The sequence below is a fragment of the Mustela erminea genome, chromosome 7 (genome assembly GCF_009829155.1).
Source record: "Mustela erminea isolate mMusErm1 chromosome 7, mMusErm1.Pri, whole genome shotgun sequence".
NCBI classification, from domain to species: domain Eukaryota; kingdom Metazoa; phylum Chordata; class Mammalia; order Carnivora; family Mustelidae; genus Mustela; species Mustela erminea.
Genome location: NC_045620.1, coordinates 14,744,854 through 14,770,011, shown reverse-complemented (window position 1 = coordinate 14,770,011; position 25,158 = coordinate 14,744,854). Strand labels below are relative to the sequence as shown.

Here is a 25,158-nt window from a genome sequence, read left to right as displayed (position 1 = left end):
GTCCCCTTCCCCGCCGCGCCTTCTCGCCCAGGGTGCGGGTGCGGATGCTTTGTCGCGGGGCTGCCCGGGAGTCGCGAGCAGCAAGTGCGCGTGGGTCGAGAACCAGCGCGTATCCCCGCGGCGGGGCTGCGCGGCTGAGCGCGGTGCAGCAAGTGGATCTGAGCGTGCGGAGCCGAGCGCCCCGGCGGCGGGCGGAGTGCGGACGCGCGCGGCCAGCTGCGGGGCAACGATGCGCGCCGGGAACTTTTCGCCCGGCCTGGAAGTGCGAGCGGCCGCGCCCGAGGGGGCTCCCCGAGGCCGCCGGGAGGGAGGCGAGCGCGGGTGCCCGCCGCCGCCCCTCCCCCACTTCCGCCGCCCGCCGCTTCCTCGTTCCCGGCTCCCAGGGCCCGGCCGTCCCGCGGGAGCCCCGGCGGCGCAGCCCCACCCCGGCCGGCGCGGCTCGCTCCCACGCCCCCGCCGCCGTCTGGCCGGAGCCGAGCGACCGAAGCAGCGGGGGCGCGGGGCGCTGCAGGTAGGGGCTCGGCGGCGGGTGCGCAGAGGCTGCGGGCGGACCAGGGCCGGGGGCCGGCCGCACTAGCCGAACGCCCGGGAGCCCTCGGATGCCTCCTCCCCCGGCCGCGGGCGCGCCCCGGCCCTTTTTAGGGAATTTTCTCGCTCCCGTGGACTCCAGGGCGGGTGGGGCGGAGACTGGCAGGGCGCTCTGCATTTGTGGGGCTCACCGGGCTCCTTAGACCTCGTCTCCCTTCTTCCAGCGCCTTTCGTCGCGTAAACAACTCCCTTTCTCTCCCCGGCCCTGGCTCTGCTACCTCCTGGGGACAGCCCCTCAGGTCTCGGGAGATGGATGGGGTTAGGGGGAGGGGGAGAGGGGGCGTCCTGGCACCCCCGGCCCGTGGGTGCCCCCACCCTCGTCCTCTTCCTCCCCCGCCCGGCCGCTGGAGCAGACGGCCCCAGGGGCCCCGGGTATTTTTAGCGCTGTGACCTGGGCGGCAGCTCGGAGAGCCTTTCCCAGGAATCGGCGTCAGCGCCTCCCTCCCCCGCGCTGCCAGCCGGCGGCCACCCGGTCTCAGCACACTGCCTTTGGCCCTGGCTGGCCCAGTTGGGTTTGAATCCCTCGCCCTCCGCAGCAGCGCCTTGTGGCGCGGGCCGGGGTCTCCGACACGGAGTCCCAGGAATCGAGGGAGGCAGGCTAAAGAGGATGACGAGTTGGTCCTCAAGCCAGATGCTCCCTTGCCTCCGGTGATGGGCTCAGAGCGCGCCGCCGGAAGGATATGGAGTGAATGCAAGTGGATGTATAGGGCCTGGGCTGGCCCAGAGCTCTGGTGTTCTGGAAAGCTCTCCGCAAGAGAGACCCCCGGGGACCCCGGGGACCCCGGGGGCCTGGTCTAAATTGGACCCAGGACCCGCCCTTCCAATTGCTACTCACTGACTAATGGGGATAGAAGCCTGAGATGTGTCAGGGGAGAAAGGTGCTCAAATAAAGGGCTGGGGAGTAGGGAGAAGAAAGAGATGGGGGTGGGGGGCCGGCTCGGAAGAGCACAGTGTCCGGGCTTTACATTTTACAGAGCACCTGCTCCAGCAACTGCTGGGTTGTGTTTGAGGCAGGTAGGACTATTAAGTCATTTTCGGATGGGAAGACTGAGGCTGGAAAGATGATTTCCTTAGGGGCAGAGCTGAGTCTGGAAGTCAGGTCTGTGACTTCAGAGCAGGGTTTGGAGGGGATGGTGGTGATGGGGTGTGGGCGGGAGAGGGGCTGCTTTAGTCTTTGGGTTTGGAAGGCTGGGCATGAACCAGAGTTGCAACACTTGAGCACCCTGAGATCCCCATCTGACTGTCTTCCATGGCCTTCTGAGGGGAGGCTGGGTGTGTTGGAAGTGCCTCCCTCTTTGAGGCTGGACCAATCCCTCCAACCCCTCTCACAAGGCCATGATAGTGAGACTTGGCTGTTGGCCCCGTTGCCTGAATACAGAGGAGCTTCTTCTGCCGTGCCTGGAACCAGCATCCCCTTTGTGGGGCCAGGCTCAGCCCTGCCTCTCTCTGAGACTCGAAGTTTGTAGTAACAGACTTTCTTTCAAGGGAGGGAAGGAGGTGGCCAAGTGCGGTGGCGTCCAGGCTTCCACGCCGGGATGCTGGCTGCAGAGGGGTTCCCCGAGCCCAGGCTGCCGTTGTGTTCCCGCTCAACTTCGTAGCTGAATGTGCTCTTCCACCTTCCAGGAGCTGACATGGACCCAAATCCTCGGGCAGCCCTGGAGCGCCAGCAGCTCCGCCTTCGGGAGCGGCAGAAATTCTTTGAGGAAATTTTACAGCCGGAGACAGAGTTTGTCTTTCCCCTGTCCCACCTGCATCTCGAGTCACAGAGACGTAAGCTCTGAGTCCTGGGGAGAGGGACTGGGGTGGGGTGGGGGGATAGGTCTCATAGGTCCTGAATCCTGGGAACCTCCTCCCTTTGTTTTTCCGGCCCTCGAGACTCCTGTCTCTGGACCTGACATATATCTTTGACCATTTGAGGGGTTCTGGCCTGCCTCCTCCTGACTTGTCCCCTTCTTGATCTGCAGCCCCCATAGGTAGTATCTCCTCCATGGAAGTGAACGTGGATGCCCTGGAGCAGGTAGAACTTATTGACCTTGGAGACCAGGATGGAGCAGATGTGTTCTTGCCTTGTGAGGACCCTCCACCAGCCTCCCAGACATCTGGTATGGCCCTTGGCTTTGACGACTTGGGCTCCAGTTAGCCAGAACCGGGTGGCAGGCTCTGGAGTGAGGCTGCAAGGCAGGGCTGGGGAAGTGTACTCGTAGGGGCTGGAAATGTGTGTTTCTTTCTTTTTTTTTTTTTTTAAAAGATTTTATTTGTTTATTTGATAGACAGAGATCACAAGTAGGCAGAGAGACAGGGAGAGAGAGAGGAAGGTAAGCAGGCTCCCTGCAGAATAGAGAGCTGGATGTGGGGCTCGATCCCAGGACCCTGGGACCATGACCTGAGCCGAAGGCAGAGGCTTTAACCCACTGAGCCACCCAGGTGCCCCGAAATGTATGTTTCTACCAGTGAAACAGCTGTCTGTTCTGATTTTAGGGAAGTTGATCCTGAAGGGAACTGGGTGACAGATTTCCAATATAAAATTTCTGGGAATGCCCCAGCCCCATTTAGGCTTTGTTAATTTTGCATTTGTGAAATTAATATGATTAATTCATGTAATTAAAATAATATAAAATATAAATTTTTATATTAGCTAACTTAAGCCATCTTAGTCATCTTTTTTGAGTATTTACTGAGCACTTTTTTTTTTTTAGGTTGCTAATACAGTGGTCCATTAGCTCAACCCTTACAATGTTGTATTAGGGCAGGTGGTATTACCCCGATTTCATAAAGCAGGAAATTAGACTCAGACATTGTCATACAGCCAGAAAGTGGAAAAGCTGGGTTCAGACCATGGCTGTGTGAGTCCGAAGCCCATCTGTTGAGCCAGTAAGATAGATATTCTCTTATTTAAACTGCTGCTCTTTATAGATGGCCTATTTCATGCCAGATATTCTATACTCATTCTTTGATTTTGTCCTCAAAACTCTTCTGGAATATAGGTGCCTATCACATTCTTAGAGAAGATTCGGTCTTTGAGGGGGAGAATGACTTGCTCATAGCCTCTGGGTAGCAAGTAGGTGACATAGGTAGAGCTTGAACTCGGATTGATTGACCTGACTCTAGGGCCTAGACATGGTGTAGTGAAGTAGAAGGACCTGGGAATCCAGAGACCTGGCTCTTTGTGGACTGGCTCAGTGGCTGGTCACTCCCCTGCCCTTCTCTGGGCTTCAGCCTCTCCTGGCCAGACCATCTCCGAGAGTGCCCTGAAGCCCCGTCTGTGGCCCTGACCAACTCTTCTTTCTGGGCAGGGCTGGATGAGCACCCAGAGGAGTTGAGCCTTCCAATGCCGACGCCAGACAGGACTGCATCCCGCACGTCCTCGTCATCTTCTGACGACTCCACCCACCTGCACAGCCCAAATCCCAGTGACGGCGGGGCGGACACGCCCTTGGCACAGTCTGATGAGGAAGAGGATGGGGCTGATGGAGGGGCAGAGCCTGGAGCTTGCAGCTAGCGGTGGGCTCCATCTACAGACTGACCGAGCCGGCTCTTCTCCACAGGAGACCGTAGGCCCAGCCAGAGCCCTTCAGAGAAGACCAGACTCTTTACTTGCAGTAGGCACCAGGGGGAGGCAAGGACAGTGGGAAAACGCACCTCTCTGGGAATTAACCGTCCTGCTTTACTGCTAACCTTTCCTGCTACAACCCTCCCACCAGTTTTTGGCTTCCCCCTGAGGTAGGGCTTATAGGTGAGGAGATGGGAGATGAGGCAGGACAAGATGCTACTGCTTTCCCTAGCACCCCTCCCTCCCCCACACTATCCTGCCATCTTCTGGTAGTGTCTCCTAAACCAGTGTCTCTAAGTGGCCGTGAGCTCCTTAGCATGCCCTGAGTAGTGGTACTCCAGCTGTCCTGCTCCCCCACATCCTGTTTGGGAAAAGGGCACAGTATAAATAATAAAAAATAATCCACCAACCACTCCCCTTCATGTGTCACGTTGCAGAGATCTCAGACCCACTCTGTCTAACCAACACCATCCCTCCATCTCTTCAGGAAATAGTTCTTGAATACATGTGCCGGGCATTTGGAAAATAGTTCTTTTTTTTTTTTTAAGATTTTATTCATTTATTCAACAGAGAGAGAGATCACAAGTAGGCAGAGGCAGGCAGAGAAGAGGGGGAGGCAGGTTCCCTGCTGAGCAGAGAGCCTGACGTGGGGCTTGATCCCAGGACCCTGGGGTCATGACCTGAGCCACCCAGGCGCCCCTGGAAAACAGTTCTGAACAAGACAGTCTGCACCTCTGCCTTCAGTACCTGACTCTCTCTCTGGCGGAGAAAACCAAGTAAACACCACGGTTCGTGGGGTAATCAGTAGCATGATGAACAACTCTGGTATCAGAAGATAGCTCATCTGGCCACCGAAGAGCTGATTTTTAAGCTGAGATCCAGAGGTTGAGTAGGAATTTGCCAAGTGGGGGCTGTAATCCCGGCAGAAAGAGCAGCCTGGGTAGATGGTAAATGGAGAAAAATAGCTCTGAGGAACTGAGAGACGTTCAGCAGGGCTGCACTGTTGCAACTCGGGACAAGAGGTAGGTGAGAGCGGGGACACTGACCAAGTTTACTCGTGAAATACTTGGAAGCCTATATCAAGTTTCAATTTGGCTGCTAGTAAAAGGTTTAAGAGGCTTAATTTATTTCCTCACATTAAAGAAGTCCAGGGGCGCCTGCGTGGCTCAGTGGGTTAAAGCCTCTGCCTTCAGCTCAGATCATGATCACAGGGTCCTGGGATTGAGCCCCACATCGAAATCTGCTCAGCGGGGAGCCTGCTTCCTCCTCTCTCTCTCTCTGCCTGCCTCTCTATCTACTTGTGGTCTCTGTCTGTCAAATAAGTAAATAAAATCTTAAAAAAATAAATAAATAAATAAAGAAGTCCAAAGTGCAGGGCTATGTGGCTGCTCCAAGGTCCTTTTTGGCTCTTTTTGCTCAGCCGTCCCAGCCACAGGGCTCGAATTCCCTTTGACGGCTCCCGTCTGAGGTAGCTGTTGAAGCTTTGCCCATCGTGTCCTTGAAACCGGGAGAAAGTGGGAGAGAAACTGGGGACGGGCTAAAGCACAACCTGCTGTCGATTTCCGCTTCAGGACGCGTCCTTGGAAGTTCTAACCAGTGGCGTCCACTTTCATCCCACTGACCAGAGCTTGCTAACGGGAACAACGTCTCACAGATGTTTTATAGACACAGGGACACAACATTACCTGGAAGAAAGAAAATTCTGGCCTTTGGAAAGACAATAAGCTTTTTGAGTCCGTGCATCTGATTTCTGACTACCTTTCAAATCTCTCAGAAGCACCGTGGCTACTGGAGAGGTCAGGATGGGCCTTTAGTAGAGCATGCTGCTGTCTTGATAAAAATCAGGGTTATGTTTCTAAGGAACAAGAGGACAATAGTCTTTGGATAGGTAACTGGCACTTGACATGTTAGAGGCCACGTTAATGAATCTGAACTTTATGGGAACTAATGAAGGACTACAGGTGGTTGCATTTGCTTGTTAAAAAGGTAATTCTGGCCACAGTGTAGGGAATACGCTGGAAGAGGACAGGCTCAGGATAGACACCTAACAGTACTCCCGTGCGAGAGATAAATGGTAATGATCAGCTTGACTGGGTTGAGGCAGGCTATAAAAAATAAATGACATTCATTCTATAAATATTTATTAAATTAAATGTCAGTGTTAAACATCTGTAAGACACAGAGTGAGGAATGTAGAGTGGAAAAAAGAAAGTGCCGCTTTTATGGGAGTCGAGTCTAGTGGGGGTCCAAGTGCAAAACTGCAACTCTGACCAGTGCGAGGAAGGAATTAATAACCTATTAAGAGGAGTCATGGGGCATTTCCCTTGAGAAAATAGCATCTGAGCTGAGCCCTGAAGGATAAGGAGGAGTCAAGGAAGGGGAGTGAGGGAGGCAGGGGGAGTGGGGGGGCTCCTCATGGAGTGCTGCCTGGAGAGCACCAGCCTGGATGCCTGGGAACCAGGGGTGGATGGCAGCCAGCTACATAGCTGGGTAATGGACTAGCACGGAGGTGGACAGGTTGTAGAAAGGTGGAAGGAACGGAGAGAGAGATTTAGGGGACAGGTTCCAAAAGATTTGACAGGTAGGTGAGAGGAAGAGGTCAGGGTGCCACCATTGTTTCTCCCTTGTGCGACAGGATGACGTGGAGAGTTGTTCTCCCACATGGGGAGTGCAGGGCAGAGCCAGGTCTTGGAAGAAGGTCGCACATTTGGTTTTGGCCATGGTGAGCTTGAGGTGCTTCCGAGACCTGCAGGAAGACACGTTGGGCAGGCACTCGGAGTGTTGGATTTAGAGAGGATTCGGCTGAGAAAATAAATAGAGGGGAGCAACCAGTGTGTAGGTGGTAAGTGAGAGAGTGTGCGTGCCCAGGGAGGGAGGGGGAGTGGAAGGAGAAAGGAGGGTTCTAGGACCCAGCCTGGAAGGGCGTCTAGTCATTGCTCACATCAGAAGAAAGAAACCATTCCACCTCCCTTTGTACATCAAACACAACCCATGGGATCAGTGGCCTTCAGCCTAAATCCCAAAGTTCTTTGTGCCACCCAGGCTGAGTGAGTGACAGGCCTGCAGTCTTCCCGTAGTCCCAGCCTGCTTCCACCCCTGTAGGAGGCCATGGTAAGTGACAGCTCTGAAGTGCTTTTCCTAGCGCTGGTGAGAAACTTGTGGGAGTTTTGTGCTCCTTTTGTCTAAAAGCCTCTGTGTCCAAGTTGAGATCATCTACTAAACTGGGCCGGGGCTTAGTCTCGTGTGAAATTTTGCAGTTTTTCTGGGTTGCTTTTGATTTTGCTGCACATAAAAGACATGGCCCTGTCCTTATTCCTTCTCCCTGCCTTTGGAGTAGCAAAGCTCAACCACCTGTCTGACTGTGGCTGAGCCTTCTCTGGGCTGCAGCCTGTGAAGTCCATATCTCTGCTCTACCGGGCTTCTCAGCTCCCAGGATCACCCTATTCCCCTCCAAGGCAAATGACGGGAAGCTAGACTAGCTTGGTTGCTGTCAATATGTCGACAAATCTCTTAGTACTCCAGGCACATGATGCTAAGATCTGTGAGGTTTGGGGCAGGGTGCCTGCCTGGGGACAGGGATCTCCAGTTGTCTGGAGAAGCAAAATTGTATGTGAGCCTCTGGGGAGCTTCCAGGTCAGCTTCCATGAGCCCCAGCCCTGCCTGGAAAAGTCTAGGGTCAGCGGAGACCCCAGGACCACTTCCTGCTTGGACAATGATCTCTTCTTCTGCCAAACCACAGGGGCTTGGCCAGCCTTCAGAGCCAGCAGCTCCAGCTGACTGTTTCTTGAGGCCACGCAGTGCCCCTGGAGAGGAGAGGATGATCTGGAGCCAGCTCCGAGGCAAGCAGCCCAGCTTTCAGTCTCCAAGCCACAGTGTGGCTATTGTGGGCTTGTCACAGACTCTGGGGAGGAGGGAAGAAGACAGACTCATCCCTTAGAATCCTATCTGTGGAGGAAATAGGAGGGACCACAGCTTGGGAGAAGATTCCCTGGAAGGTGCACACTGTAGTCCCTAAAGAATGCACAGAACCTGACATTGGGAACAACATGGCAGTGTGGGGACAGTATGAACTGTGCTGTGACTTGTTCATCCACACATTCTTGAGCACCTGGTCTGTGCTGGCCTCCTTGCTTAGGCAACAGGAATACGAAGGTGACCAGGAGCTCTCCCAGGAGTGGATGTGGCCATAGATAACAGAAACAGAACACGGACTGTAGCAGAAGTGCACAGAAAACTGCAAAACAGTACAAAGGGAGAAGCTAAGTCTGGAGGCGACTGGGTCTTCAGTGATGGGGACAGGCAATTTCAAAAGAAGACAAAGCATAAAAATATAAAATAATCATAATGATGGCAGCTCCTCTTTTTTTAAAAAAATTATTATTATTATTTTTTGAGGTCGATGGAATAAACTCTAGTCCTGGCTCATGACGGACTGTGATCTTAGGCAACATCTGAGTTTCTGTACCTGTTTTCCCATCTGCAAAATGGAGATCAAAATGGAGAACACCTCCAAGAACTGTTTGAGTCAATGATGGTCAATATGATTAAGTACTTACTACATTCTAGGTCCTACATATACATAATTTCTAGTCCTCACAACAACGCTGAAAGGAGGTTCATCCATTTTACAAAAGAAAAGCGATCCTCAGATTGCTCTTGCTCCTGTGGATTAGAAGCTGGTCTGGGGGTTTTTCTGACATCTGAACTCATGGCCTTTATTCCATGTTGAGTGGGAGAAGAACACTAGTTGGAAGTAGAATGAGGGCATAATGACAGGAAGACATTTTTTGACACTTCTTCTTTGGTTGGTTGGGGTATATCTCAGCAGACCTGTCCAAAACCAAATCTGACTCTTTGTAGAAGTATGGTTGTGAGTTTTACCAAGAGACGATGAGCAAAATACTTCATGAACGTGTTCCTCGTAGGGCAGCTGGAAAACCCAAAGCAGGAATTTAACATCGGAACTCCACCAACTCAGTATCAAGACAAACAAGCTAATATAAATCGTGGGGGATACAAAAAGATTTCAACTCTTCACAAGAGAAAATATATGTATGGCCAATAAGCATATGAAAAGATGCTCAACATCATTAGGTACCAGGGAAATGCAAAATAAAACCACAGTAAGATACTACTACATATACCATAGGGCTCAACCAAAACTCTGATATATGGTGGGTGCAAGTATAAAATGATACATTTTGGGGAAAAGATCTGGCAGTTACTTAAAAAGTTAAACATTATCTATGACCTTTAACCACTCCTAACTATTTACCCAATGGACAATAAGGTATACAGCAACCGACTTCAAAATAAAGACTTGAAAGAATTCAAGTGTTGATCATCAGGAGAATGGATAAACTGAGGTATATTCTTACAATGTGAAACCACATAGCAATAAAGAGAAACTGCTGATACAAGCGAGAACACGAATGTTCTCAGAAACATTATTCCTGTGAAAGAACTCTTACTCAAGAAAATACACGTTCTATATGATGGTTTCACTCACATGAAACTCTAGAACAGATTATTATTTTTTAAAAAGATTTTATTTATTTGACAGAGATCACAAGCAGGCAGAAAGGCAGGCAGAGAGCGAGGGGGGAAGCAGGCTCCCTGTTAAGCAGACAGCCCAATGCGGGCCGGATCCCAGGACCCGGGGAGCATGACCCAAGCCGAAGGCAGAGGCTTTAACCCACTGAGCCACACAGGCGCCCCTAGAACAGATTATTTTGTGGAGAAAAATCAATAGTAATCGCCTCTGGAAGGTAGGAGGGGCCAGGGGTCGGCTGGCAATGGGCATTAACCAACTTTCTGGGGTTTTAGGAATGTTCTATATCTTGATAGGAGTTTGGTTTACACAGGTGTATGCTTTTGTCAGACTCCGTGAATGTGCACTTTAGAGTTGCGCATTTCGTCGTGTGTAAATTTTACACCAAAATGTAAACAAACATTAAGCTTTCTTTAGTGACATGCATGCCGAAATATTTAGGGGAGAAATGTAATTATGTCTGCAATTTGACATGTATCAGAACATAAGAGGAACTGAGGGACTTACAGACCAAAATGTGATAAAGCCAGTATAGTAAAATGTTAATGGAGGAGTCTATGTGACGGGGAAATAAATAGGTGTTCATTATAACGGGGGCTCATTCTTCCAACTTTGCTGATGTTTGACATATTTCATGATAAAGGGGCCAGTTATTTGGGGGTTTTACAGGAAAGCTCTGCACCCCATTTAGGACTGGGCAAATGGACACGCCTAGAAGCTGAGGAAGCCGCACACACCATCCCTGCCATGTGACCCTCGCGAAAGACTCTTTCAGTCTGTTTCCTCAACTCTGTCACACAGGCAGAGCGGCAGCGCTCTGTATTATTAAGCACATTCTGATGGACACGAATAGCCCAAAGTGGGATGGGGGCGGTCCTCAATTCAGAGTGCCAGACGTCCACCACCCTTCGTGCCCCCTCAAACCCACCCGCCCTGAACGACCCAGGCCGGCCATCTCTCTGGTAACCTCGCCCCGGTTTCCGGGATAGCACCGGAAGTCATTTCTCTTACGTTCTTCCTATTGGAGGCCGGCCTTCGTGGGGGCGGGCACCGCTGAGAGGCGGAAGCAGCCGCAGGCATGGCGGCGGCCTTGCCGCTCGCCGTGCTCGGGCTTCTGCTCCTGGGGCCGGGGGTCAGGGGCCATGCAGAGCCCCCACGCGACACCCTGCGGGAGGAGCTTGTTATCACCCCGCTGCCGTCTGGGGACGTAGCCGCCACATTCCAGTTCCGCACACGGTGGGATTCCGATTTGCAGCGGGAAGAAGGTGAGCGGATGAGACTGGAGAAAGACAGCTGTGGCACCTGCTGGGAGGGAGCGCGGAGCCAGGATCCCGGGGGCGGAGCCTGGTCCCTGGGCGGGGGGAGTTCTGGCCCCTGAGCGTGGGGCTGGATAAACTAGCTCTTTGGGGAACATGGGATAGTTACTGAAGAACCCCATGGTACTGGTGGTGAAACTAAGGCCCGGAGAGGGGCACTGACTCCTCCAGACTTCTAGACCAGGTGCTCTTCCTCAGGTCTGGGCTGCCACTCCCATCCTTTAGTTAGAGCCCTTTGTCGACAACTCGGATGATGATGTTGTTGGCTGTTGCCGTCGAGCCTGGGAGCTAGGCACAGAGCTAAGTTCTGTAAGAGGTTGTGAGGAAGAAGTTGGAGATGTAGACAGATAAGGGCACTTGGTCAAGATCACATCGCTAGTGAGTGGCAGTTTGGTCCTGCATTCAGATCTCCCTGGCCTCAGAGCTCAGGGTCTGTTGCTGCTTTGGGGTGGCTGAGACCCCGCCCTCCAGGGTCATCACTCACCTACTCCCCTTTTCCAGTGTCTCATTATAGGCTGTTTCCCAAAGCCCTGGGGCAGTTGATCTCCAAGTATTCTCTTCGAGAGCTGCACTTGTCATTCACACAAGGCTTCTGGAGGACTCGGTACTGGGGGCCACCTTTCCTGCAGGCCCCATCAGGTGCAGAACTCTGGGTCTGGTTCCAGGACACCGTCACTGAGTGAGTGCCCACCCTGAGTCCTGTTGCAGGCAATGGAGGGAATGTGGCTGCGGCCGGTGTTGTCATCCTGCCACTGCTCTTGGGGGGCAGCAGTTCCAGCAGGCAGCAATTCCTTGGGGGGTAAAGGCGGCATCGGAAATAAGAAACGATACTACCATATTACTGAGTGGCATTCTTTACTTTGGTGTTTTTCACTTCCTGACACTTCCAGACCTCAGGTAGCACATGGATGTATCTACAGAGACAGGTGATAGATAATTTGAAGCTTACTTGGATATAAGGCAGTAGAAGTCTGTGGCAAACTGGATCACCTTTTTTAAAAGACATTCACATAATGATGATGATGATGATGAAGATGATGGTACCATGAGGGCCAAACAAAACATCTGTGGGCTAGAATTGACCTACAGAATTCCAGATCTCGGCACTGGAGGACTAACTTTTGTTTGGGAGAGGGACAGGTTTAGGTGCCACGTTGTACCACAATTTGCTCTTAATCCCATTATGAGAAATCTGTAGGACAAACATGATTTTAAAAGGGGGACATAATAGGGAGTGGTGGGGACTGTGGCAGGCTAGAGAGCTTAAGACGACAGCTGTCAGTCACCCCCAGTGGATTGTGGCCATCTGGGAATAGAGGCCTACTGTCATCAGGTAATCTCATTTTCAAGAGATGCCAGAAATCTGGATTTTAGGGTGAAACTTGGCAAACTTAAATATCAGTCAGTAATTTCAAATTGTAAGAAAAGCGGCATGGGTCAGTGTTGTCCTCACCACGTGAAACATAATTACAGCTTGTATAGAGCTTTCAAGCGTCAACTCTGCAGTCTTTACATGAGGCTTAACTATTGGAGCAATTGAAAAGTTCTGAACAGAGGGTTATCAAAAAACCCCAGGACAATGCTAAGATGATAGAAAATGAGGTGCAAGCTGTGACTTCTAGATTTGCTGAGTCTTTCTTTTTTGCTTGAATTCTAACTCCTTTGTCCCCCTCCCCACCAATGTCCCCCTCTGCCTGGCTATCACTGTCTCCCCTCAGCTCATAATTTCCTATAACATGGTGCTGGTGTTTAGAATTTTGATTTTATACTTTCTGTACTTAATATGGAGAGCAAATCTTTTGTGATATATTTCTTTCTAATTTAATTTGATATTTTTGTAGGGTACTAGAATGGTTGTTTTCCCTTGTTCAGTGAGCCTTTATGGATGTAGGACTTCCCGCTCTGAGGGTAGAGGCAGGACTTACTTTCATGGCCAGGGTGTGTGCACCAGAAAGTCTGTCTTTTTTGCCTAGCTGGGCACACTTCAGAGTGGATCAGCGGGCTGATCTAAGCCTCTGAAGATGTGGGCACTTTATGTGGTGTTGTGGGCTATACATAAGTGACCCAGACTTGTTCCCATCCCCAGGTTGCTCATAGCCTAGTTGAGGAGAAGAGATGCTTAGAACAAGAGGCTGCCGCTCCCTCGACATGTCCCAGGAGGGACCTCAGGAGAGGCTCAGATAGTCAGATGGCAGCACAGGAGGAGGCTGTGGGTGTGGAAGGCTGGAAAGTCTTTCTAGAGGAGGGAGCCTCTTTGACTGTGAGTGAAGAGGGGTGAGTATTGCATTGCCAGGCAGGAGGAAGAGTCACCTGAGCAGAGACTTATGGGGATGCCGGGATGTCCAGAAGAGAGTAAGGAGGAAGTGGTGGGTGGGGCGAGACCCAGGAGGCAGCTGAGCAGGGCAGGGGGGGCAGGGCAGGGGGGGCACGGCAGCTGCATCAGCTAGCCAGTCTGTTAAGTGCAGGCTTGGAGGGAGGGAGCCCAGTGCCAGTGAGTGGGTTTGTGTCTCCATCCAGTGTGGATAAATCTTGGAAGGAGCTCAGTAATGTCCTCTCGGGGATCTTCTGCGCCTCTCTGAACTTCATCGATTCTACCAACACGGTTACTCCCACTGCCTCCTTCAAACCTCTGGGGCTGGCCAATGGTGAGATAGCCCTGTGGCCCTTTCCTTCTCCCTCTTGCCCGAATGTTTGCCTCCTTTTATCTTCAGCTTCCTCCTCCTTCAGCTGGGCTGGATCCTAAATCCCCTGGGTGTGCAGACCCCGGAGGAAGGCTTCCTGAGACCATGCTGTCTCTAACTTGCCTTCTCCCAAGGAGGGGAGGGGTAGAGGTGTCCCACCCCCAGCCAGCACCATTAGGGTGGTGGTACGGGAGAGCTGCATGGCGAGCAGGAGGGGGTCCTCCCCCACTGTCTTAGGAGTGTGGGTCCTGAATTATTGGGCCACAGGGCTCGCCCCAGACACACTTGTGTCTCCCTCAGGCACTGATCATTCCTTCCTGCGCTACGCTGTGCTGCCTCGGGAGGTTGTCTGCACGGAGAACCTCACCCCCTGGAAGAAGCTCTTGCCCTGTAGCTCCAAGGTGAGGCCAGAGCGCTCTGAGCACCCGCCGCTTCCCTGCCTGACCTCCAGGCCCCTGTGCAGGTGTCCCACGGTGAGGGGCCCTGACTCTTCCTCTCTTCCTGCTTCCTCCAGGCAGGCCTGTCTGTGCTGCTGAAGGCTGACCGCTTGTTCCACACCAGCTACCACTCCCAGGCGGTGCACATCCGTCCCGTGTGCAGAGTAAGTCATGGGGAGCGGGGGCAGGTGCCCTCAGGCTGCTCTGAGGGAACATGCCGTTGAAGCACGTAGCCTGGTGTGTTTTGCGGGCCACGCCAGTAGCGTTAGCTGGGATCCCGATTATTTGGGGCATTGGGACACACCGTGGAAATGGAGTGGCTGCCTGGCAGGCGTTCAGTAAATCCGTGTCATGGGGCATCGTGGTGGAGGACAGAGCTGTGCGTGCAGCGGCCAGCCCGGTCACTCCGCAGGCATGACCTCGAGCACCTCGTTTCATTTCCCTGAGCCTGATTTCGACATCTGTCAAGTGAGAATAACAGGAGTGCCAGTGCCTGTGGGTGGCGGTGGCGGTTTCTCTGGCTGGTGCACGTCCCGCTGCTGGTACAGGGCCACATGCTCAGTCATGAATGGCAGCAAATGGATGGGTGGGAGGGCGCATGACAGACCAGGGACAAGCCCAGGTGGGAGTCCCCGCAGCGGTGCGTGGGGGAAGGGGATGGGTGCGTCCCAACTGCTGCTGTCTGGCCCCTGTGGTAGAACGCGCGCTGTACCAGCATCTCCTGGGAGCTGAGGCAGACCCTTTCCGTGGTGTACGATGCCTTCGTCACAGGACAGGGGAAGAAAGGTAGGCTGCCTCGGCAACTCGCTGGCTACCCACCGTCACGGGTCCCGCCCTGTGTCTGCCGACCAGGCCTAGTCTTCAGCCCCGCTCAACCCTCCTCTCCGCTCCTCAGACTGGTCCCTCTTCCGGATGTTCTCCCGAACCCTCACAGAGCCCTGTCCCCTGGCATCAGAGAGCCGTGTCTATGTAGACATCACCGGCCACAACCAGGTACCCGTGTCCCCAGTCGCAGTCGTCCCCCTCCACCCAAGGCCAGTCTGAGCCTCTGCTCACTTCGCAGCCCTGCCCTTGTGCCCCCAGGACAATGAGACGCTGGAGGTGAACCCGCCCCCAACCACCACATACCAGGACGTCACCCTCGGGACCCGGAAGACCTACGCCGTCTACGACTTGCTTGACACAGCCGTGATCAACAACTCCCGTAACCTCAACCTCCAGCTCAAGTGGCGGAGCCCTCCCGAGCATGGTGGGCGCTCATGGGCCGGCGGGGCCCTGGGCTAGGGGCTTTCCGTCTCAGGGGAGACTCCTACCTTGGGATGCAAGGCGTGTGGTTCGACCTAGGTTCTGAGTCGATGTCTTGATTCTAACTCCACATCTTCTAAGCTCTATGACCTTGGGCAGGTTCCTAACCTCACTGCCTCATCTAGAAAATGGGGACATAATTACCCAGCAGATTGGATGAGATTATTAATGCAAAACACAGAGTTTATTCACACATTCATTTAATTATTAGCAAAGATTTTTTGAAGACTGGAGATACCCTGCATTCAGGTGACGTAATGTCTGTCGACTGAGGCAGGTCTGAAACAATTATCGCATTCAGTGTTCCTGAGGCCAAGTGCAGACTATCATGAGGGCACCTGGTTTGGGTTGGAGGGACAACGGGCTCGGCACGTATGGGTACTTAGTACAGAAGAGTGGTTCTGTCATGCTGTCGGAGGTGGGGGGCGGGGAGACAGGAATGATTCCGGGATGCACACTTCTGGTGGCCACATTCTTCCCCATGGCCTCCCGTCACCTCCTTGGCTGTGAGACTCTGGATGTGACCAGGGAAGCGGGGTTGAGGAGTGACCCTTTCCTTTAGAAGCTCTTAACTGTGGACTCGTCTTCACAGAGGCCCCTCCGGCGCCATTCCTGCACGCCCAGCGATACGTGAGTGGCTACGGGCTGCAGAGCGGGGAGCTGAACACGCTTCTGTACAACACTCACCCGTACCGGGCCTTCCCCGTGCTGCTGCTGGACACCGTGCCCTGGTACCTGCGGCTCTACGTGCACACTCTCACCATCACCTCCAAGGGCAAGGAGAACAAACCGAGTGAGCGCCAAGGCCCGCAGCTGCTGCTCCTCCCCTGCCCCGTCTTGTTCTCCCTCCAGATCTCCCAGACCCCCCTTTCTCAGGGCAGTGATTCCTCATGTACCTCAAAAAACCACATAGGCAGAATTTGGAAGAGCTTGAAATGTGGGGACGGCAGCCCTACGGTGCCAGACCTGGAAGTAATTTGTAAAGCAGAGATAATTAAAACACACAGGACTGGGAGTTCTTTTTTTTTTTTAAATATTTTATTTATTCATTTGATAGAGAGAGATCACAAGTAGGCAGAGCAACAGACAGAGAGAGGGGGAAGCAGGCTCCCTGCTGAGCAGAGAGCCCGATGCGGGTCGATCCCAGGACCCTGAGATCATGACCTGAGCGGAAGGCAGAGGCTTAACCCACTGAGCCACCCAGGCGCCCCAGGACTGGGGGTTCTTAAGAGGACTTCGTGAGAGCAGTGATTTCCCAACTTTATTTCTTTGCCCCTTCTTCCTTGGTGCTCCGGGCACATCCTTTTGTGCCAATTCGTAGGCCTGCAGTGGAGAATGGGTTAGCTGTGCAAGGAACACGGTATCAGAAACCAAAAAGATAAAACTGGAGTAGATGGATTTTGCCTCTTCGGGAGGGGTAAAGAGGTGTTGTTTTAAAAATTTATTTTTATTTGCCACGCTTTTTCTGGAGAGGAGTTAGTATTTACTGCGTGCTTTCTGTCAGGTGGCAGGCATAGCGCCAAAGCCATTGTGGTTTGGAGTGGAGGGAGACCTAACCCAGAGGACTTGTCAGGAAGAGGTTCTGGCACATTCCAAACACCCAGACTCACTGTCCATGACTACCCCGTCGTTGCCTGCACTTTCCAACCTGGGCTGTTCTCCTTACCTTCAGCACCGCTGTTTGCGTCCCCTTCAGAATCTTCTCGAACATTTATGCCCGTATTTTGTAGGCTTTTCTGGTTTGTTTTTTAACCTTTGGCTCTGGAAAGTGTCAGGCACACACCCACGTGGGGGAGCGTGACACATTCCCACGCGGCCGGCTTCCATCTCGCTCCCCCGCTCCGTTTGTCATCTCTGCCCTTGATTCGTTTTCTCGCTTTTGTTACTTTTCTGCTGGAGTTTCTTTTGATCCTAGACGTCAGATCCACCTTTCAGTGCTTCGGTCTACGTCTCTAACAGGGAGAGGGCCTCCCCAAAACACCGCCCGTCCTTATCATGCCTACTCGCCCCAGTGAACAGTAACACTTGATAGTTTATTTGAGTTAGAACTAAACAGGGTCCTCGTATTGCATTTGCTTATCTTGTTAATAGACTTCATTTTCTTAGGGCGGTTTTAGGTTTAGAGAAAACCGAACAGAAAGCAGAGTTCTGTGTCCTCTCCCTCTCCTGCCACTCAGGTTCCCCAAGAACAACATCTTGCACTGGGCTGTTTGCTTTTAAGTCTCATGATCTATAGCAGTTCCCGCTCTCTCTCTCTCTCTCTCTCTCTCTCTCTTTTTGAATCTATTTGTGAAGAAACTTGGTCATTTGTTGTATGGAATGGAATGTTTTACACCCTGAATCTCTCCTTGGGCCTGTGGTTAACAGGCCCTTCTCTCCCCTGCATTTCTGGGGTGTTGGTGCTTAGATACAGAAACTTGATTAGATTCAGGTCCCACATTTTGGCCAGGAAACTTCCTGGTGGTTCTGTGAACTTCCCATTGCGCCACATAAGGCGCCTGATGCTGGGCACCCCAGTTTCTGTGATGAAAGGATTAATGGGTTGAACGTGCCCTTGGGACAGCTGCCCTTTCCCAAGACCCTGCTTCCCCTCCCTGAACCTGCCTGGCTCCTGTGACCCAGAGCCTCGGGCCTCAAGGGGTAGGGACGAGGGTGCGGGTAGTGTGACGGCCGCAGAAAGGGGTGGGTGACCCTTGTCTGTCCCCAGGTTACGTCCACTACCAACCTGCGCAGGACCGGCTACAGCCACACCTCCTGGAGATGCTGATCCAGCTGCCGGCCAACTCGGCCACCAAGGTCTCCATTCAGTTTGAGCGGGCGCTGCTCAAGTGGACCGAGTACACCCCGGACCCCAACCATGGTTTCTATGTCAGGTGGGCTCCCCTCATAGTCTGCCCCCAGCCTCCCGGCCGCCTGCCATGCCGCTCGCCCCGATGAGGGAGCCACACACACCCATGCCCCTCTGCCTCTCCACAGCCCGTCTGTCCTCAGTGCCCTTGTGCCCAGCATGGTGGCAGCCAAGCCCGTGGACTGGGAGGAAAGCCCCCTCTTCAGGTCCCTGTAAGTGTGACCTCTGTTGCCGGTTTCGGGGTGGGCAGCCACGTGGGTGACCAGGTCAAGGCCGGGTGTCGCCCCTTCCAAAGCAATGTGCTGAGTTAACTCAGTAAAAATCCTAGTGGTCTATAATATTTGTCCAGACTCTGGGAAATGATTCTGAAGTGGTTCTAGAAGAAGAAAGAGGCAAGAAGAGCTGTACTTAGAGCCTGCACGTACTCACTGTTTCTTGTCATGAATATTTCACTGAGGCTAATCGAATTCCAGGTTCTTCAGAGAGTACTGGGTGTACAACAGGACACAGGACAGCTTTGCCCCTCTCCTGCTCGTGTAAAGAGGCTGGAGGGGAGAGTTTGGTCTGGGGTAATGGGGTCAGGGGTGCTGGGAAGTAATCTAGGGCCTTATCCAGGAGGGCTTCTCTGAGGAGACAGCCTCGAGGTGGAGACCAGAGGCTAAGGAAGAAGCGGCCAGCAAAGGCGGGGCCCCGTCCCTCCTTCATTCAGCACAAGGCGGCTCGCCTTTGATCAGGTTCCCGTGTTGTCTCTTGTTTCTGTGTGGACCGGAGATGTCTTCTTTCAAAAAGGCTTTGAGGCTGACAAGGCTTTGCATACCCTTCCCACCGGGAATGGGCCCGGTGTAGCTTGGAGAGGCGACAGGGTGGGCTGGCGAGGGGAGCATCCTAGGCCTGCCTCCCTAACCTCTCCTTCCTGACTCCCAGGTACCCGGTCTCGGACAGCTCTAGCTACTTTGTGCGCCTGTACACGGAGCCGCTGCTGGTGAACCTGCCCACACCGGACTTCAGCATGCCCTACAACGTCATCTGCCTCACGTGCACCGTGGTGGCTGTGTGCTATGGCTCCTTCTATAATCTCCTCACCAGAACCTTCCACATTGAGGAGCCCAGCACGGGCGGCCTGGCCAAGCGGCTGGCCAACCTCATCCGGCGTGCCCGTGGTGTCCCCCCACTCTGAGATTTGCCCCCTGCACAGCGGGGCTGCTCTTGCTCCCTGGGGAGGGCTGCTGGTGGCCCCAAGGGCTCTTTCTGCCACTTGCTCTCTCCAGAGTTGGTGTGTAAACCAAACTGGCCCTGGCTGAGGCCGGGGCATAGCTGTGCTGTCTAGTTCAGTAGCCCTGAGCCACGTGTGGCATTTGAATTTAAAGTAATTTAAAAATTCATTTCCTCTGCTATTCCAGCCATATTTCAAGTGCTCAGTAACCAAAGTGGTTCGTGGCTGCTCTCTTGGACAGTGTGGACAAACGTTTCCATCACAGCAGAAAGCTCTAGGACAGGATTGACCCAGATATGCTGTGGAGAACTTGTATCACTGTGGTAGCTGGGACTTACCGGTTGTGGAATAAAAGCGGCTTCCTTGGTTCTTTGCCTCCTGTCCTTGAGGCCCAGGAAGAGGGAGCTAGGGCTTGTTTCCTCGGTACCTGCGTAAGACTTCCTACATTGCCCCCCAAAACCCCAACAGATAAATCTCCTCTTCCTCCTGCTAAAAATTCCTCTTCTCTCTTGCTTCCTCCCCACTGGGATTCCCAGAGCTCCCTGGGTTTGGCTGGGAGTATTTATAGAAGTGTATCCATGACCATGACCATGACCATGAACCATCCTCCTGCCTCTCAGGAGCCCTGGGAACCAGTGCCCTATCACCAGGGGTAGAGCTGGGGAGGGGGAAGAGCTTCATGTGTTGGTTTTCTGTGTTGTGCCCTGGAATTCCCTGAGATGCTTGTGAAAATAATGCAGATTTCTGGGGTCTAGAGCCTGTGAATTCAGTTGGTCTGAGTGTAGCCCAGACTTGGAATTTCTGTCAGGCTTTTCATGAGCTTGTGTTCTGGGTGGTTCCTTAGACCTCCCACAGACATTGAAGCCAGGTCCACTGGATCAAGGCCTGCCCCTGCCCACCTCCCCTTTTGGTTATAAAACCCTGGATTCCTGTGGTAGGTCCTTAGGTAGATGCCCCTCCCCGCCCCCATCTTCTGTCTCTGCCTCTGGCACACTTGGCATTAAGTGTAGTAAGTATTTGCCATCTGCCCGTCCCGTTCCCAGCTCTCCCATCGTAAGAGTTCGGCTTAGAATGCCCGTTCGCCCAACCAGAGACTGTCCTCTACTGCCTGGTTCACTCTTAAAACCACTCTTAAAAAGCAGAGAGTTAGTTCCTCCAGGAAGTCTTCCCTGATACACCAAGCTGCTGTAGGTGCCCCTTCCCTCTGTTCCCAGAGCTCCGTGGACTTAACCTTTACAGGTTCCTTTCACCCTCGTTGTTCTTGTTCTTTAACTTCCATTGAACTCTAAGCTCCCTGGAGGCACAGGGGCTGTCTTCCATCTGGACCGGATCCAGCTCAGGACGTTATGTATGTATGACTGGGTATAGGCTATTCTGGCCTGGCATCTGGGGTTCAAGGGTAGGAATGGGAAGGGCAAGGAGCACCCAGAAACCCCACGAGCACGAGGGCAGAGTCTTGAGCACGATAGTACTGGCAACGTCCTCACAGCCAGCATAGATGGGATTGGTAGGTCGCCTCTGAGGGTTTTCCAAGAGCTCCCAGGACGTACGAGGGACGTGTGTGTAGGAAGGTGATGAGCTCATCTAGCCCACAGGCAAAGGCAACTTGGTCAAGATGCTTTTCTCTTGAGTTTCTTCCAGGCACGAATAGGCAGGGTGTAAATAAGGAGCATGCAGTGGGCGGGTGGATATCTGAGGCTCCCGCACGGAGCAAGATGCCTGCCACATCCGGAGAGCATGGAATTGTGGCCTGGCTGTGCCTTCTACCCCCAGCTGGACGGGCACTGGGACCACCTCCGCTGTCACGACATATGTCATATACATCATACGTAATCTGTGCACTGGCAACACCATGTCTCGTGCCCCTCCCTGAATTCCAGATTCATTTTTCCCACTGCCTGCCTGCCGGCTGCACTGGGACATCTAACGGACATCTAGCTTTAGTATCTCCCAAGCCAAGTGTCCGCACCTTCTCCCCTACTATCCCCAACACACACGGGTGGTCGGCCATCCGTCGCCCAGGCCAAAAACCCTAGAGCCATTCTTGATGCTTCGCTCACCTGTCAGGCTTGCTCTTTTGACAGCTCTGCTCTATCTTCAAAGTAAATCCAGAAGCCGGCTCCTCTCCCACCAACCCCCTCCTGTGCGGTCTGTGGATGAGGGCTTCCTGGCCACACCTGTTTAAGTCGCTGTGCCCCCTACGAGCTCCTCCTTTGCCCTTCTCTTTGCCTCGATGTCTCTCACTGCCATCAACATGCAACGTGTCTCACCTTGTTTATTCATCATTAAGCTCCATAAGGACGAGGATTTTTGGCTTTTTGTGGCTTCAGTGTCTGTAACAGAGCCTGGTATGTGGTCTGCATTCCAGTAATTGCTGAGGGAACGAGTGCATGAATGCACCAGCATCACGCAGTACTTTCACTGCTAAGCAAGCCAGGTCACCCAAACATCGGGGTTCTGATCCCTGAACTTCTTGTTGTGCCCGCACCAGGACCATCTTCCCTAGTCCATGCACTCAGGGCCTGGGCATTTCCAGGGGGAGGGCCAGAGGTGCTGAAGGCCAGGCCAGTCAGGGCCCCCCCAGGCACTGTGAGGTCTGCTTTCCCCTCACAAGAACTGCCGTGGGCATAGCACTGGGGGTAGAAAAGGGAACTTCTGTCCTCTGACGGCTCCCTCAGGAAAAGCAGTGAGCGACTGAGTAGAGGAAGGAGATTTGCACAAGTGGAACTGCCCAGAAGAACTAGTCTCCTTTCCCAGTTTTCCTTCAACACCAGGGACAGTTCCTGGTGACCAACTCTCCCTGTTACTGTCACTCAGTCACTGCACATGTATCAGGAGACCTGGGACACGGCAGGGCCGGTCCTCTCGGAAGACGGCTGGGAGACAGCTGGCTTGGGGGTCAGGCAGGCTTTGGCAACAGCTGCCCGGGGAGGTTTACTGCCGGCCTGCTGGTGCCTTCAGAGGGCTCAGGGAGGAGCAGTGGGGCACCCAGATCCCGACCCCCTTCCCCATCCCCCGTGACCAGGATCTGGAGAGGTGGCAGGGAGGCCTCAGCCTTGTGGACCCACAGTGGGACAGGCATGTTTTTCACACACTGAGAACGGGGTTGAGAGACGGCGTCCCCCGTCCTGAGCTAGGGGTGCTGGGAAGCGGGAGAAGAAGGCAAAGTCAATCAGCCTTGCCTTTTCCGGCTTCCTTGCCTTGACGCCTGTTCTTCCCTTTCATGCCCCCCTGCCTCTGTCCCTGACCTCGAGCTCCTTCCAGGAACCCTTTTGTGACCATTCTCACTTCCTCACTGAGGCTGTATGCTCATTCATTCATCCATTTACTCACCTAACCTCTGACCTGTCTGTCTGGCACTTCTATTATCCATCTGTCTACTCATTCAGCAAATATGTGACAGGTATGTGTCCTGTGCCCAGTACTCCTCTAGGCACTAGTGAACAAGAAAGGAAATCCCTGCCGTGTGGTGTTTACAGTTTAACTAGGGAGGCAGACAAAAAAACTTGGCTGCACTAAAAGGTATATAGCGCAATCCCACTATGTCCTCGTAGCACGATAGTCCCGAAGAAAAGGAAAGCAGTGGGAACAGGAAATGGATGGTCAAGACCTCTAAGAAGGTGAGGAATGATCAGGGATCCAAGCAGAGTGAAGGAGAAAATCACATGAAATCCAATGAAAGAGCAAGAGCAACCACCGTGTGGCAAGAGCTCCCTGAGTGTGTCTGCAAAACAAGGAAGTCCCAGTAGCTGGAGCTGGGGATGGGGTGGGGTTGGGGTGAGTTTGCACAGGTTGGCCGGGGCAGGAGGAAGAGAGCCCTGGAGGCAAGGACACTATCAGATTTGCATTTGCTTATTCGCTTATGTACTTTTCTGGCCTTCTGATGCATGTTAGGTTAATAATTCTTGCTTCATCATTCTCTCATCATGGGTCCGTATGTGGCCCGTTTTGTGTGTTACTTACCTACTCAAGCATGTATGTCGGTGCAGTAAGGACCCAGGAACCTACCCTCCAACAGGAAAAGTAGCACGTGGTAGCAAAGGCTTTGCTGTTGAAAGGATCACTGTGGCTGCTGTGCAGAGCACAGACTGTGCGAGGTAAGAACGGACACTGGGAGACCAGCGAGGAGGTGAGAGTATCAGGAAGAGCAGACTGGACTGATCCCAGCAGAGGGGGAGAAGGTGTTGAGTCTGGGACAGACTGTTGGATTGGGTGTGGCTTCATGTGGTTTCTACGAACCCAGGCAGTTAAGAATGAAATCACAAATTATTGATTCATTCAGTGCTTGCTGGTTAACTGCTTACTATACGTTAAGTTCTTTACAAAACATGCATTCCACACAGTCCCTGTGCTGCTCACGGCCCGGAGGCAGAGACAAACACACTTAAAACACTTTGGAGTAAGTGCTGCGATCCAGGAAACCCAGGGAAGGGAGAGAAATGCATGGCTAATTACGACTTGCACAAAGGTGCTCAGTTACTGTCCCATCTCATGATGATCTGAGCAACTGATTAAATTCTTGAGTCGCGTGTGTATTTATATTTTTTACTTTAAAATTATTTGTAATAATCATATTTTTTAAATGCCTACATTTCAGAGCATAGACACAACTTCAAATACTAATCACAGGCTGTCCTCAATTAGTCTTCCAGACCTCAATCTTTCAGATAGTTTAAGAACACGAAAGAGAATGGGGGAAATTAAAGGGGAAACATACCTTTTCTCTCAAGTAGATATATTTTTGGGATGGGCACACCAAGGACACGAATGACATCACCAAAGACAGGGGTCTAGTCTGGGAATTCCAGGTTCTGGATTCTAGTATTTCTGTTAGGTCCTGGGCAGCAGTGTCTCTTTCAAGGAAGGGGAAGTGGCTGGACTACACGTAGGGCAACAGGAGAAGGTTGTGGGGGGAGGTGGCAGCGATGGTCAGGGCAGAAGCCATCCAGCATTCCAAAAATTATGTAACAACAGAATATTCTTTTTTTTTTTTTCCCCAGAATATTCTGGAAATCCTGACAGAGGATGCCACAGGGATGAACCTTGAAAATATTACGCTGACTGGAATAAGCCAGGCACAAAAGGACAACTACTGTATGGTCCCTCTCCTATGAGGTACCTGGAGTAGTCAGTTAATTGACCCAGAAGGTAGAATGGCCGTGACCTGGGCCTGGGGAAGGGGACAGGGAAGGGAAGTTAGTTCTAATGGGCACAAAGTTTCAGTTTAGGAAGCTGAAAATGTTCTGGAACTGGATGGTCACGATGCTTGCACCACCATGTGAGTATACTAAAGACCTACTCCATCGTATACTTAGAAAGGGGCGAAATGGTGCTTTTTTCTTTGTTTGTTTTTGAAGATTTTATTTATGTATTTGACAGAAAGAGACACAAGGAGAGAGGGAACACAAGCAGGGGGAGCAGGAGAGGGAGAAGCAGGCTTCCCTCCGAGCAGGGAGCCCAGTGCAGGCCTCGATCCCAGAACCCTGGGATCATGACCTGAGCCAAAGTCTGATGCTTAATGACTGAGCTACTCCGAGATCCCTCTGCATGGAGGGAAATTCCCACCTGGGTGACCAAGATTCCCTGACTTTCTAGCCCTTTCCACCCTCTAGCATGTATCTCCTGTTGGACAGGAAGAGTGGAAGTAGACCTATTAGCAGAGCCCCAGG

General features: G+C 52.7%; 3 protein-coding genes across 6 annotated transcripts in view; all 3 read left to right on the top strand.

Annotated features, from left to right (window-relative positions):
- SYS1 (SYS1 golgi trafficking protein) overlaps positions 1-2,319 on the top strand; it is a 39,202-nt gene extending 36,883 nt beyond the window's left edge. Inside the window, exon 4 of the mRNA XM_032350534.1 lies at positions 2,212-2,319. Coding sequence (XP_032206425.1) covers positions 2,212-2,218 — 7 coding nt within the window. The 3' untranslated portion in view covers positions 2,219-2,319. The remainder of the gene's footprint in view (positions 1-2,211) is intronic.
- DBNDD2 (dysbindin domain containing 2) overlaps positions 1-4,549 on the top strand; it is a 40,972-nt gene extending 36,423 nt beyond the window's left edge. For 3 of the 4 annotated variants that reach the window (XM_032350541.1, XM_032350539.1, XM_032350537.1), the window contains exons 2-4: positions 2,212-2,358; positions 2,553-2,690; positions 3,882-4,549. In XM_032350541.1, the coding sequence (XP_032206432.1) occupies positions 2,220-2,358; positions 2,553-2,690; positions 3,882-4,087 (483 nt within the window). In that variant the 5' untranslated portion in view covers positions 2,212-2,219 and the 3' untranslated portion in view covers positions 4,088-4,549. Of the gene's footprint in view, positions 1-180; positions 512-2,211; positions 2,359-2,552; positions 2,691-3,881 lie in introns of those variants that run through there. The other variant, XM_032350540.1, reaches the window with a different exon arrangement.
- A 6,177-nt stretch (positions 4,550-10,726) lies between these two features.
- PIGT (phosphatidylinositol glycan anchor biosynthesis class T) lies at positions 10,727-19,858 on the top strand. Its single transcript, XM_032350526.1, has 12 exons — positions 10,727-10,954; positions 11,507-11,684; positions 13,523-13,650; positions 13,987-14,087; positions 14,201-14,287; positions 14,822-14,909; positions 15,019-15,116; positions 15,207-15,372; positions 16,021-16,221; positions 18,136-18,301; positions 18,405-18,488; positions 19,201-19,858. The coding sequence occupies exons 1-12, from the start codon at positions 10,768-10,770 to the stop codon at positions 19,451-19,453; spliced, it is 1,737 nt and encodes a 578-aa protein (XP_032206417.1). The 5' UTR covers positions 10,727-10,767; the 3' UTR covers positions 19,454-19,858.
- Positions 19,859-25,158: the final 5,300 nt, after the last annotated feature.

Excerpts from the sequence above, each read along its gene's own strand:
- PIGT (XM_032350526.1), top strand. The coding sequence starts at position 10,768 with ATGGCGGCGGCCTTGCCGCTCGCCGTGCTCGGGCTTCTGCTCCTGGGG. Across the intron at positions 14,088-14,200 it reads TCTTGCCCTGTAGCTCCAAG|GCAGGCCTGTCTGTGCTGCT; the intron begins GTGAGGCCAGAG and ends TGCTTCCTCCAG. Across the intron at positions 18,302-18,404 it reads AACCATGGTTTCTATGTCAG|CCCGTCTGTCCTCAGTGCCC; the intron begins GTGGGCTCCCCT and ends GCCTCTCCACAG.